General features: G+C 40.8%; 1 protein-coding gene across 3 annotated transcripts in view; it reads left to right on the top strand.

Annotated features, from left to right (window-relative positions):
- ZFPM2 (zinc finger protein, FOG family member 2) overlaps window positions 1-12,072 on the top strand; it is a 311,861-nt gene extending 299,789 nt beyond the window's left edge. For 2 of the 3 annotated variants that reach the window (XM_030503577.1, XM_030503595.1), the window contains 2 exons: window positions 3,339-3,563; window positions 8,584-12,072. In XM_030503577.1, the coding sequence (XP_030359437.1) occupies window positions 3,339-3,563; window positions 8,584-11,075 (2,717 nt within the window). In that variant the 3' untranslated portion in view covers window positions 11,076-12,072. The remainder of the gene's footprint in view (window positions 1-3,338; window positions 3,564-8,583) is intronic. The other variant, XM_030503585.1, reaches the window with a different exon arrangement.
- The last annotated feature ends 2,474 nt before the right edge of the window (window positions 12,073-14,546 follow it).

The raw sequence follows: 14,546 nt of genomic DNA, 5'->3' as shown, positions 1-14,546 counted from the left end.
GATGTCTCCTGGTCTAATGGACAAAATACAGCATGTAATTAAGTGCTGTCCTTAGAGAGGAGGCACACGAGTACGTGATAAGACGGTTCTTGAACTGGGACAATTCAGCTTGAATTAAATTTCAGTTCTTTAACTTTTTTACTAATTTTTACCATTATATAGCCCTAGTTCCTCATCTTCCTTTCTAAGTACTTTTCAAATATGTTAGCTGTTACCATGATCCTTACCAGTCATCACTTAGACCTAACACGCATCCTTAGCTCTCAGCACTTTGCAAGCCTGTCCATTTAGACCCCATCTAAGGTTTGTAAGTATTGTAATTAGATATAGTGAACTATTGAACACAGTATTTTAGGTGTGAATGCACATGAGAGCACATGATCTGCCACTCAGGCTCAAACCAAATAGCACTTTGTCTTGAACAGTCACACCATCTTCAAGCTCTTCAGTCAGGACTAGTTAAAATATCTGTGGTAACACTCTGCATTCCATGTTTTTTGGTTTTATTTTTGGGTTTGGGGGGTTTTTTTGTGTATGGGTGGGTGAGTGTATGTATGGGTTTTGTTTGGGTGTTGTTGTTTTTTTTTTCCCAATTGCTTATTTTCTGGGTAAACAATCTTGATAGGTGCAAATTTATTGTTAGCCCGTTTTAAAAGATAAACCTTAAAATGTCCAAGTCATCAAACTCCTCCCTTCCAGAGAGTATGTTGAGAGCAATCTTAAGCCCTTTAGCTAAGTGCATTCATTTTTACCTCAGCAGTGGGGCTGCTGTGAGCTGACAGACCTTTTCACAGAACCAGCAATTAGCACCATACAGGACCTTTCCAAAAGAAGGTGTCAGAATCCCCTTAAATGGACTACCAAGTTACCGCAGTTAGAGCAGACCAGTGTCTATAACCAACAGCTGCAGGGAGCCACAAGGGAAGGAGTTACCTAGCCTTAAGGGCAAAGACTCATTCACAGGCTTGTGTCAGCTGAGGATGTATTTGTGCAAATCTACAGGAGGCCAACTCTGGGCTTTAGCAATATAGTCTTAAGCAAAATAGATTTCTACAGCATCACATTTCTGGAAACACCTTTGCTGCCAACACTGCCTTTTGCAGAGCCCTGAGAAGCCACACTGATCATTGCTACTTCTTTGCTAAGAGGACTCAAGTTTACGGTGCATCAGCTCTTGCTATACAGACAAGAGTAACCTCTGCACTCTTAACTCCAGGACGCTAGTAAAACAGAAAGTCTCACTGTCCAGAGCTTTCCACCCCAGTTCTAACTCTGAGTCTGCCTCTGACCAGACAGGGCTATTTCATAGAATCATAGAATAGTTAGGGTTGGAAAGGACCTTAAGATCATCTAGTTCCAATCCCCTGCCATGGGCAGGGACACCTCACCCTTGACCATGTTGCTCAAGGATCTGTCCAACTTGGCCTTGAACACTGCATTTCGTTGTTGCGTTGGTGCAAGTCCAGTAATAGGCTGCGAGTCCAGCTGCTGAATACACCTCTAGATTTGTAGTGAGATATGTCTTCACCATTCTTTCACTATATCTCAGGGGGGAAAAAGAAATAAAATATCAGTTTCTGGAAAAATTAAGAAGGATGGGTTTTTTTTAATGTTTCCTAACATTTTCTATTTGAAAAATCAAAATGAGTATATCACCTTTGGCTCGTTCAGCTTGAACTTGAATGTTTCATTTTCTGAATTGATCCATTAAAATATTTGGAAACTATTCACTGAAACAAATAAAAATGTTTTGCTTTTAAAGAATTAAAACATTAACTTCAAGTGGCCTTTATCTGTTTTGCATTACTTCAGGGGAGTAATAATTTCAGATCCCATCCCTACACATTGTTCACACTGGAATTCCATCCTCTCACCACGCAAAACTCCTAAATACATTTCCTCTGCATAGCCTGTAATGGGAGTCACCTATTCCCCAGCTCCATAACTGGAGCAACAGAGCCATCTAGCCCATGGGAAATAAAGATGGCTGGAAATTCATTAAGATAATCAGAAAGTTCAATTCTGTGATGGAATGCAGTCAAATGAATTCAAATAGGACTTGTTGCCGTATCAGAATTTCTGATTACTATTTTTGGACTTTTTTGTGGAAACCCCAACAGTTCAATTTTTTACACCATTTGAAGCCAAAAACAAATGCTGAAATTACAGTTTTCACATGAGATGGACATTTCAAATGACTCAAGCTGTATCAGTAATAGTTTAATAGTGGTATATACTGGAATATTAACTGCTCCATTAAATGCTTGTGTCTAAAAGTCATGTTTAATTTATTAGTTTAGACGTACCCTAAAAGGGTGGGATTTCTTCCTTGTTCTTACTGATAGGGTGGCAAGTTCAGCTTTGGGAAAGATCAAAGACCATTTTTGTCCGTCTGAGGCAGATACACAACATGTACTGTTTAGATGACATTCGAATAGGGTATTAACAACCAAGTATCTATCTGTTTTATGTAAATACACAGTATTCATTATCACTCTTCACATAAGTAAAGTATGTAGCCTTCAGTATATGATCAAAATATATCTACTCCCTCTGCTGCTGGGAAGCACTCTGTGCAACCTCTGCATTGCCTTCCCCTCAGAGAGGATGCTGACATTTTGGGATAGAAGGCAATGAAGAATTGCATTACTCTTAGCAAATATCCTTTTGGATAGTGAAAAGTGTAACAGTTACATTTTACCAAAAACAAGAAAACAAAAGTACATTAGAATTTTTAACTTCTAATATTAATAACATCAGGAACCCAGGAGACAAACATGCTGCTTTAGTATAATATTATATTCAACACTGTAGGAAACATAATCTATCCTGGCCTCCTGGATAGCAGAGCAACAGGATTTTACAGTAATAACTGCATAAGCATTCTGAAAATACACATTCTTCAGAATGATCTGCAGTTAGCACTCAAAAATTCCAAGGCCCAATGCTAGAAAGACTTGTGCATATGGAAGAAAAAAGTGCAACTGAAATATGTCACCTATCAGGAGTGAGGTATTGGAAATACAGCTTAGGTCTTGAATGAGTGCTGCATATTCACAACAAACAAACAATTTAATTTCATTTTTTTAAGTAATTACATGCCAGAAACTTCTAGCTGTTTTTTTAGTAACTATTTTTAAAATCTCCTTTTGAAAGAAACAGCTGTCTCTCATGTTCAGTCTCTCACCTACAAATGACATTTTCATAAACCCGTGGTTCTGTTTTTATTAAATAAGCATGTGTTTAATGGGGAAATGAGGGGAATTAATACAGCTGTGTTAATTGGTTGGCACTGAGCACGCCATGGCTAACCTGCACCTGGTTATATTTGCTTGCAGAGGACATATTCCCTTGCAAATCCTGTGGCATTTGGTATCGAAGTGAGCGGAACCTGCAGGCCCATCTCATGTATTACTGCAGCGGGAGGCAAAGAGAGGGGCCTCAGCTGTCGGAGGAGAACGAAGAGAGTGCTCAGCAGATATCCAGTGTCTGCCCCTTTCCACAGTGCACCAAGAGTTTTTCTAATGCTAGAGCTCTGGAAATGCACCTAAATTCTCACAGTGGTAAGTACCATGTATTTTCCTGTATTAACTTCTAGATTTAGCCATTTGAAGAATTATTCACTATAGACATTCAGAGGATCAATGTCTCCCCAGATACATGCAAGTATTGGGTGGAGACACTACCAAAATGTCAAGAGTTTCTGATCTGTCTTATACACGACAGTAGTATCATTTCCCAGTATCATTTCCCTTATCTACTAATCCTCATTTGAATGCTATGTCTCTCTTAATATGTATATACGCACATACAGGCAACATTTCTTTACTGGTGAAGGTATGCTCAGGAATCAGACACAGTTACGTTGCTGCTACTAGGTCTCTCAGAAATTCAGTCAATTACTTCAAGATTCCATCCACCAAACATGAGTCTGCTAGACTGCAATCTCTGCTACCCTGTTTTGATGCTCAGCAGAGAAACACACCACCAGAGATTAAGTCCTTCTGAAGTAAGATCTTGGGGTCCTAGAGTAGGCTTCTTAGGCAGGAGGCTTTAAGGGCCCGGGTCCAAAACTCTTTGGAAAAGTGTGCTTTTACCAGAACACTTGTTTCATAAGAACTCCTTGTTTGATAACAATAGAATCATAGAATCATAGAATCGTAAGGGTTGGAAAGGACCTTAAGATCATCTAGTTCCAACCCCCCTGCCATGGACAGGGACACCTCGCCCTAAGCCATGTGGCCCAAGGCTCTGTCCAACCTGGCCTTGAACACCGCCAGGGATGGAGCATCCACAACCTCCCTGGGCAACCCATTCCAGTGCTTCACCACCCTCACAGTAAAGAACTTCCTCCTTATATCTAATCTAAAATTCCTCTGTTTAAGTTTGAAGCCATTACCCCTTGTCCTACCACTACAGTCCCTAAGGAAGAGTCCCTCCCCAGCATCCTTATAGTCCCCCTTCAGATACCGGAAGGCTGCTATGAGGTGTCCACGCAGCCTTCTCTTCTCCAGGCTGAACAGCCCCAATTCTCTCAGCCTGTCTTCATACGGGAGGTGCTCCAGCCCCCTTATCATCCTCGTGGCCCTCCTCTGGACTCGCTCCAACAGCTCCATGTCCTTTTTATGTTGAGGACACCAGAACTGTACGCAGTACTCCAAGTGAGGTCTCACAAGAGCAGAGTAGAGGGGCAGGATCACCTCCTTTAACCTGCTGGCCACGCTTCTTTTGATGCAGCCCAGGATACGGTTGGCTTTCTGGGCTGCAAGCGCACACTGCCGGCTCATGTTAAGCTTCTCGTCAACCAACACCCCCAAGTCCTTTTCTGCAGGGCTGCTCTGAATCTCTTCTCCGCCCAACCTGCAGCAGTGCCTGGGATTGCCCCAACCCAGATGTAGGACCTTACACTTGGCTTGGTTAAACTTCATAAGGTTGGCATCGGCCCACCTCACAAGTGTGTCAAGGTCCCTCTGCATGGCATCCCTTCCCTCCAGCGTATCAACCGAACCACACAGCTTGGTGTCGTCGGCAAACTTGCTGAGGGCGCACTCAATCCCACTGTCCATGTCGCCGACAAAGATGTTGAACAGGACCGGTCCCAACACCGATCCCTGAGGGACACCACTCGTTACAGGTTTCCAACTGGACATCGACCCATTTACTACAACTCTTTGCGTGCGGCCATCGAGCCAGTTCTTTATCCACCGAGTGGTCCATCTGTCAAATTGATATCTCTCCAATTTAGAGACAAGGATGTCGTGTGGGACAGTGTCGAACACTTTGCACAAGTCCAGGTAGATGACGTCAACTGCTCTGCCGCTGTCCATCAGTTCCGTGGCTCCATCATAGAAGGCCACCAAATTGGTCAGGCAGGATTTCCCCTTAGTGAAGCCATGTTGGCTGTCACCAACCACCTCATTGTTTTTCATGTGCCTTAGCATGTTTTCCAGGAGAAACTGTTCCAAGATTTTGCCAGGCACAGTGGTGAGGCTGACTGGTCTGTAGTTCCCCAGGTCTTCCACCTTCCCCTTCTTGAAAATGGGGGTTATATTACCCTTCTTCCAGTCATCGGGAACTTCACCTGACTGCCAGGATTTTTCAAATATGATGGACAGTGGTTTAGCAACTTCATTCACCAGCTCCTTCAGGACCCGTGGATGGATTTCATCAGGTCCCATGGACTTGTGCACGTTCAGGTTCTTAAGATGGTCTCGAACCTGATCCTCTCCTACAGTGGGCCTAAGGTCTTCATTTTCACAGTCCCTGCATCTGCTTTCCAAGACTTGGGTGGCGTGGTCAGAGCATTTGCTAGTGAAGGTGGAGGCAAAGAAGTCATTAAGAACCTCAGCCTTCTCCAAATCCATGGTAGCCAGTTCTCCTGATAGCTTCCGGAGAGGGCCCACATTGTCCCTAGTCTGTCTTTTGTTTGCTACGTATCTATAGAATCCTTTCCTGTTATCTTTTACATCCATTGCCAAACTTAATTCTAGCTGGGCCTTAGCTTTCCTAACCTGGTCCCTAGCTTCCCGGGAAATGCTCCTATATTCTTCCCAGGCTGCCTGTCCTCACTTCCACCTTCCATAAGCTTCTTTTTTCCCTCTAAGTTTCCTCAGCTGCTCCTTGTCCATCCATGGAGGTCTCCTGACCCTCCTGCTACACTTTCTTCTAGTCAGGATGCAACACTCCTGAGCACGTAGCAGGTGATCCTTGAATATCAACCAGCAGTCTTGGGCCCCCCTGCCCTCTAGGACTATATCCCATGGAACCTTACTAAGGAGGTTCCTGAAGAGGCCAAAGTCTGCTTTCTTGAAGTCCAGGGCAGTGAGCTTGCTGCATGCTCTTCTCACTGTCCTGAGGATCTCAAACTCAACTATCTCGTTATCACTACAGCCCAGGCTGCCCTGGAGCGTCACTTTTTCTTCCTTATAAAATGGGGATAGTATTTTAGAATCATCAAATCATAGAATTGATTTGGTTGGAAAAGACCTTTAAGATCATTGACACCAACAGTTAACCTAGTACTGCCAAGTCCACTGAACCATATCCTTAAGTACCACATCTACATATCTTTTAAATACCTCCAGGGATGGTGACTCAACCACAAGTTTGCAGAACATTCTGCATTGAAGCTTTCAATAGCAGAGAAAACCTACAAATAAGACCACAGTGTTAGGTTGGGTGGGGAGGGGGAAGTGTGTGTGTGTGCTGTCTAGTGTACAGAGCTGTCTGGAAAAAGGCAAGGACCCTATGGAAGTTCTGATCCTCCTGTTAAATGGATGGAGTCAAAAGGACACTAATGTGTGCTTTATTCACAGAAGAAAGCTTTATTTGGCTGCAGTGTAAAAACTCCTGGGGAAGTAGGAGTCTGCTCTGTGGACTTGGTGAAGTGACAAATGTTCGTCTGATACTTGGGGAGCAGTTACAACTCTAGAAGGCATCGTGTTGCCTTGGAGGAGTTTGGTACCTCCCAGGAGTGAGAAACTTTCACATCTAGACAACACGGACAACACTTAGCCGTTCATTTAGAAATCAGATATTTTCGTGCTTCCAGATCTTAACTTCCAATATCAGGCTATTGCCATTTTCTGTCTCTTACCTAGCAAATATTTCACGATTCAGTGAACCAGCAGAACAGTAGGAACAGCTTCAACAAGAGCAGGTGTATGCAGCCCAGCATGTCTTACAGCCTAGTAATTAAAACCAGGTACTTTTGGAACATAACAAATTTGTTTCTCCCCAACGAGAGGAAAATTCTGAAATCTTAGCCATTGTGTAAAAGGTTTGCTTCAGCTCTTTGCATTTAGTGACATATCCTTGACTTAGGTGTTGAAACTATCGCATGATATGGAAGCATACTAAACACCATCTTGTGGCAGTGGAGGAGCTCAAGCTTCATATGGCTTCCTGGTGAAAAAGTGCCTGACAGGGAACAAGCACTAATTAAACTGCTGTGTATCTCCTGAGCTTCCTTTGGGCCTCTGAGGCAGAGAATAGGTCAAATTTAAATGTGGAGTCACTGATGCTAGGGGAGAAGCGAGGACCTCCAGGTACAACAGATGAACTTCCCACAAATTGAGCCACAATATTCTTATAGCTTTATATTGCCCAACTACCACGAACCTGGTGGTATGGTATGTGTGTGCGTCTGTGTAGACAGAACAAATATCTATTTTAGATGCTGAATATCATCCCTACCAACATTTTTTCAGTTTTTATTGTCTAACAGGTAATCAAAATCTGTGTTGTTGCAGTAGAGAAATTTGGTCTTATCTCTTTTTAAAGCATTTTCAGTTTTGATATACTGTGAAACATGTTTTTGTGTTTCAGTAGTGATTGTAAGGTGGCTTTGAATGTACTGTTCTTGAAAGGGAAAGCTGTACTGATTTCATGAGGAAAAAGTGGTGTATTACAGCAGTAGTTGTCTACAGCCATTATATGTGGAAGATAAAATGTTGGTGAAGCCGTATCTTACTCTTCCTCCTTCCTTCACAATGAATGCGACTCATCAGTCCTTTCTGACGAGGATAGATCTGTATCCTGTTCCCACACTACAGCCAAGTCATGCAGGCAAAGAGCTGAGCATCAATAATGCTCAAAATGCTACTTCTGCTGTGCTGTGGCTTTCAGGCACTCTTGAGTTTGAGGGCTGTACCTCAAGCCACATCATAATCTTGATCCTCTTGACCTTGATGTGCTTCCTCTGCATTCAGAATTCCCAGTGATTGTGTGTGTGGAACATTATGTCTCCTTTAGTTAAAACTGTAATTTCTGAGGCCTTTTCATTTAGAATAAATCCAGTCTATTTTTATTCTTTCCCTTGTTCATTCTTTCCCTTCATCTCTGCTAAATGCATGCAGATACTAAGGCTCTCCAAAGCAGAGCAGAAGTCTGGGAATATCCTCTAGCAGTTTGAGGAAAGAAATTCTCAATCAATTCAAGTATTTGCAGGGTGACTAATACTATCCCATCAGAAGAAAATTTGTTCTCAGTGTGTTTGTTCTTTCTGTCCAACTGATTTTCCAGTATACTTCACAAAGGGCAAAATGGTCACTTTATTTTGTATTTTACTTGTCTTTTCTATAGGAGTGAAAATGGAAGAATTTCTCCCACCCGGTGCTAGTCTCAAATGCACAGTTTGTACTTACACTGCAGACTCGGTGATTAACTTTCATCAGCACCTGTTCTCGCATCTAACTCAAGCTGCCTTTAGATGCAATCACTGCCATTTTGGCTTCCAAACTCAGAGGGAGCTACTGCAGCACCAAGAGTTACATGTCTCTGGCAACAAAATTCAGAGAGAAAGTGACATCGAACACTCTCCAAGTGGAAACGAAGAAGGTTTACAGCCAGCAACGGACCTGTTGAGCAGAAATGATGTTCCCCAGAGCCAAAAGACCATGCAGACTAAAGATGCAAGTTCTGATACAGAGCTTGATAAATGTGAAAAAAAGGCTCCACTTTTCCTTCCAAACCAGAGGCCAGAAACCCAGCCTGCAACAAATAAGCAGAGTTTCTCATACACTAAAATAAAATCTGAACCATCCAGTCCAAGACTTGCTTCATCGCCAGTTCAGCCTAATATTGGTCCCTCTTTCCCAATGGGACCTTTTCTTTCCCAGTTTGCTTTTCCCCAAGACATCACTGTGGTTCCTCAGGCTTCAGAGATATTAGCCAAAATGTCTGAACTGGTCCATCGAAGACTAAGGCATGGAAGTAGCAATTACCCTCCTGTAATTTACAGCCCTTTGATGCCCAAAGGGGCTACATGTTTTGAGTGTAACATAACATTCAATAATTTGGACAACTACTTGGTACACAAAAAGCATTACTGCAGCAGCCGATGGCAGCAGATGACAAAGTCACCAGATTTTTCCAGTGTTCCAGAAAAAATGCCAGAAGCTGTAAGTCCCAGTAATGGTCAAAGCTCTATAAACATCCTGAATGCCGGTCCCCACACGTCAGATCCAGAGAATCAACTTCTGCAGACATCTTGCATAAATTCTTCCAATGTTTTAGATTTGATTGGGCCAAACAATAAAAGTCATGAAAAAGACTTTACAGCACAATCTAAGAAGTTGTCAACTGCAAGTAATGGTGACGACAAGATAAACGGAAAACCTTCTGATGTGAAGAATCCCAATGCTCCTTTAGTAGAAGGGGAGAGTGATCCTAACAAGACCACGTGTGAAGCTTGCAATATTACTTTCAGCAGACATGAAACCTACATGGTCCACAAGCAGTATTACTGTGCCACTCGCCACGATCCCCCACTGAAGAGGTCCGCTTCCAACAAAGTGCCTGCCATGCAGAGAACAATGCGTACCCGGAAGCGAAGGAAGATGTATGAGATGTGCCTACCAGAGCAAGAGCAAAGGCCACCACTAGTTCAACAGCGATTTCTAGAAGTGGCTAATCTTGGCAATCCTTGTACATCTACTCAAGAGTCAACAGAGGGCCTTGGAGAATGTTACCATCCACGATGTGATATCTTTCCAGGAATAGTCTCAAAGCATCTGGAAACTTCGCTGTCTATTAACAAGTGCGTTCCAGTTTCAAAGTGTGATACTCCCAACTCCACTGTGTCTTGCTTGGAGATGGATGTGCCAATAGATCTCAGTAAAAAGTGCTTACCCCCATCAGAGAGGACATCCACTTCTCCCAAAAGGCTGCTGGACTACCATGAATGCACAGTATGCAAGATCAGTTTTAACAAGGTAGAGAATTACCTGGCTCACAAGCAGAATTTTTGCCCCGTCACTGCCCATCAGCGTAACGACCTGGGACAACTCGACAGTAAGGTATTTCAAAACCCAGAAAGTGAAAGAAACAGCCCAGATGTCAGTTATGAGAGAAACATAATCAAATGTGAGAAAAATGGAAACTCGAAACAGTCTTCTCCTAATGGAAACTTGTTTTCCACACACTTAGCAACACTTCAAGGACTAAAAGTCTTTAGTGAAGCGGCCCAGCTTATTGCTACAAAAGAAGAAAACAAACATTTGTTTCTTCCACAATGCCTTTACCCTGGAGCAATAAAGAAAGCTAAAGGAGCAGATCAGCTTTCTCCATATTATGGAATAAAGCCAAGTGATTACATTTCTGGTTCTCTCGTCATTCATAATACTGATTTAGATCAAAGCACAAATACAGAAAGTGAATCTCCTAAAGGCCAGGTGCCTTCGAATGGATGTGCTGTGCAGAAGAAAGAGTCTCTTCCACTATTGCCGAAAAACCGAGGCATGGTAATAGTTAACGGGGGACTAAAACAGGAAGAAAGACCTGCCGCAAACCCACAGCAAGAGAACATTTCCCAGAACCCTCCACATGAAGATGGGCACAAGTCTCCTTCTTGGATCTCTGAGAATCCCTTAACTGCAAATGAAAATGTCTCTCCAGCAATTCCTACAGCAGAGGAACAGTTGTCTAGTATAGCTAAAGGCGTGAATGGTTCTACCCAGGCCCCAGCCAGTGGAAAGTATTGCCGACTGTGTGACATCCAGTTCAACAATCTTTCAAACTTTATAACTCATAAGAAGTTTTATTGCTCGTCACATGCAGCAGAACATGTCAAATGAAACAATCAGTCACCTTTGGTACCTGTGTTTAGCATATTGTTCCATACAGTCTAAAGAAAGCTGTTTGAATTACATCTGGACAATCAGGAGATTTCACTATTGCCGAGTTGAAGACTTAAAGGTGTAATTTCATTACAGTCCATTAGTAAAGTGTATTATTGGTGCCATTTTCAAAAATATTAATTTATTTTACCAGCAGTATTCATAGCTGTAGTTATGTTATTTTTTATTTAAAAACTTTATATTAAAGTCATTTGTAATGTTATTGTATAGTTATTGTGTAGCACATATGGTTTGCACTGTATAGTAGATTTTAAAGAAAATAGTCGCAAACAATACAGAAGAGCATTTTAGAAATAGCTTCAAAAGCACTTGTGTATCCTGATTTTTTTTTCTTATATGCTGTTGCAGATATATGTATATGCTAAAATATAACTTGCAAAGAAGTTTCAACTATGCTGTAGAGTTCGCCTTAAAATTTCAATTTTTTGAACAATTGGGCTCAGTTTGCACTTTATATTTTAGCAGATACAGTACCTTAGTCATTAGGCTTTGCATTTGTATGTAGCAGTATGTTTCTGTCCACTTTCTTAATCTGAAACGTACGTTAAATGAAGATGGCATTTTTTTTCTTGTATAGTACTTGTATTTTCTTTCGCTGATGCATCTCTGTCTCAATTTTTAAACCTTTGCTGTTAAATGCAATACTTTATAAAGAATGAACAAAATTACTGGAAGCAGTATTGTAAGTAATGAGGTCATATCAATCAGTTTTATCTTTTGAAAGGCACAGTCTAAAACAAAACCCTAAACTCAATGCTGCAATTATGAATCTAATTCATATATAAGATATATTTAAATATAAGAGTAGCAATACTGCAACTGGTGATCACAAAGATAATGTTCTACTTCTGATAGAAATAATTTCTCAACAAATGTTGTTACTATGCATGTATATGGATGGAATAAAATTCCAGATCATTGGAGAAGTTTGGCAGTACTTTCTTTAAATTTGTTTTGCTTTGTTTTTCAAGGAGGATTTAGAGCTTACAAACTGTGAAGAGAAGCTCTTAGAACCAGGTTAACGTTGCCTCCTCTTCAATGACAGCAAAGTGTTCAAAGAGAAAATTAGTACAAAGGATGCCTCCACTTCGGAGGAGTCTGCTGACAGGTCACTAGTACAACTAAGTCTAAGACAACCTGGTGAACTAAAACTTATAATGTGAAGGTCTGAGACCAGAAAGACTGTTTACTCTCTTTACTTGAGCTCTTGAAGACATACTTCCCTGACAGAACCTCCACATGTCAAAGTCAGCGGAACAATCTGCTTCATAGCACCGCTGGTATGATTCTTTATGTCTTCAGTGGTCTTATATGAAAAACAGTAGCGTTCATTTAAATAGAACAGCAGTTTGCTCCACTAATTCAATATAGAAATACTGTTCAATAATTCATGTTATGGTAAAATTTGAACAATTGCACAATTAATACCCTTCAATTACAATTGTTCAGTCTCCTGTAAGCTGTTCTCATTTGAAAATTGATAATATGAAAGTGACCTATTGAAGCATTTTTCATCCTACAAATTTGAAAGCAAAACCATGACCTGAATAGTCATGTAAACAGTTTGTATGTAATTTAGTTCCTGTATCAGCCAAAGAGACAACCCAAAACACAATACATAAAAGGATGCTATTTCAGCTTAGGAGCCAGTTGGAGTCTAGTAGGAGAGTATGCAATACTGACTGTCAGCAACCCCATTTCTGTCTACTTTGGAACTGAATTTGTCCTTTTTTTTATTTCTAAGCGTAGATACATATGATGGAGTAGCAAAACCAATAAGCACTTCAAAAACTGTTATTAATAACTCTGATGGATAGCTGGACTTTAAATACAGAACAAGAGTGCTTAAAATTGTGTTAATTCGCGCTCTCAGCAAAGATAACAGGTGTATACATTCATTTCGGTAGGGCTAAAATTGGTCCTATAGCAAGTACTTTGGGTAATAAGAAAGACTTGTGAAGGAGAAAAAGCATTGCAAATACAGAGAGACTAAATCAGACAAAAATAATTCATGATTATCAATTAAACATTTATTGGAAAATACCACACCAGTATATCTAAGACTCCACAATATTTGAGATAGATGGTACTTTTTTACCTTCTTGGTGGCAAACCAAAAAAATTATCCATTACAAACTGGTTTAAAGAACTAAAAAATTACATCTGGATTGAAATAAGCTAATTCTGAAAGGTCCGCATGCATAGATGAAAACTTTAAGGTGAAATTGGTCCAAAAGCCACAGGTAGTATAGTTTACAACTGTGGAACTCTAGGGATGTGTTTAGAACATGAGAAAATAAAGGAGAATGTGAGGGTTAAAGGGAATATGTAGCTGAAAAGCGGTGCCAAAAGGGAAGAGCCTTATCGCAAAACATTTCTGATCTGGAAATGCTGAGGGTACCTGATATATTCCAGAGGTAAATTAAAGCCTGCCATGCTGCATTATATTCTTCCCACTGGCTAGTCCAATTGCTTTACATGATAGAATATACCTGGTAGCGTTTTCTCTTTATAAATATCCTATTTGGTTGACGGGTCCCATTTTTTACAAGTTCAAAACAAGCACATCCTGTTCACCTGTAGGTACAGAGTTACTCAATTTTATACACATTTTACTCACCTCACTGGAGCTCCTGGCAACTCTGACGTGCTAAACCCCTAAGTTATACCATCACACTCTCTGAAAGTAAAAACACTAGCTTGGTGGATAGCAAATATAGATTACCAATATTTGATTTCTTATATATTTGTTAAAAACAGAAAGCATTTCATAAAGATAGCTGCTCACATAGCTGGGCTCAGGAACCATGTTTCCCCTTTACACACTATTTTACTTCTTTTTCCCCACTTTCTTCATTGCACCCATTTTTTAATTTGCTCATCTGAACTAAGAACGCAAACACTTTGGCCAGCCAGAAATCTCTCCTGTCTCTCAAAGCAGTTTTCACAATACTGGCCTAATCCCAGCTGGGAGCTTTACCCACATCTATGTTTAAGTCATAAGAGGAATAAACTACTTAAACTTGTTTTCTGACCAAGTGATTATTTGTATTATCTTCAGATTATATCCACACATGTGTTCAAGGTGATAATAGAACAGGTAAACTCCTATTGGTAAAAACTTCTCTTGAATAGAGACTCTGTCCTAGTTTTGCTTTTAGGTTTTTGTAGGTTTATTGATTATTTCTTAAATCACCTATGCAAAGACAGTCCATCCTTAGCGAACCTTTGATACCTAGAACGCAGCAGGATGCAGAGCACCTCAGTTAAATGGTTTGAATCTGCTAATCCCTGTCAGCTGGAGTTAGTGAGTAAATCTTTGGAGCTATTGAGTGGAGATTAATAGCCTAACAAAAGGCATTCAAATAGTTCCTGGCTTTATGATACAAAAAATAAAATTGCTCCACA

The sequence above is a fragment of the Strigops habroptila genome, chromosome 1, assembly GCF_004027225.2.
Source record: "Strigops habroptila isolate Jane chromosome 1, bStrHab1.2.pri, whole genome shotgun sequence".
Taxonomy (NCBI): Eukaryota; Metazoa; Chordata; class Aves; order Psittaciformes; family Psittacidae; genus Strigops; species Strigops habroptila.
The sequence above is the reverse complement of the archived record's forward strand: the minus strand, read 5'-3'. Positions and strand labels throughout refer to the sequence as shown.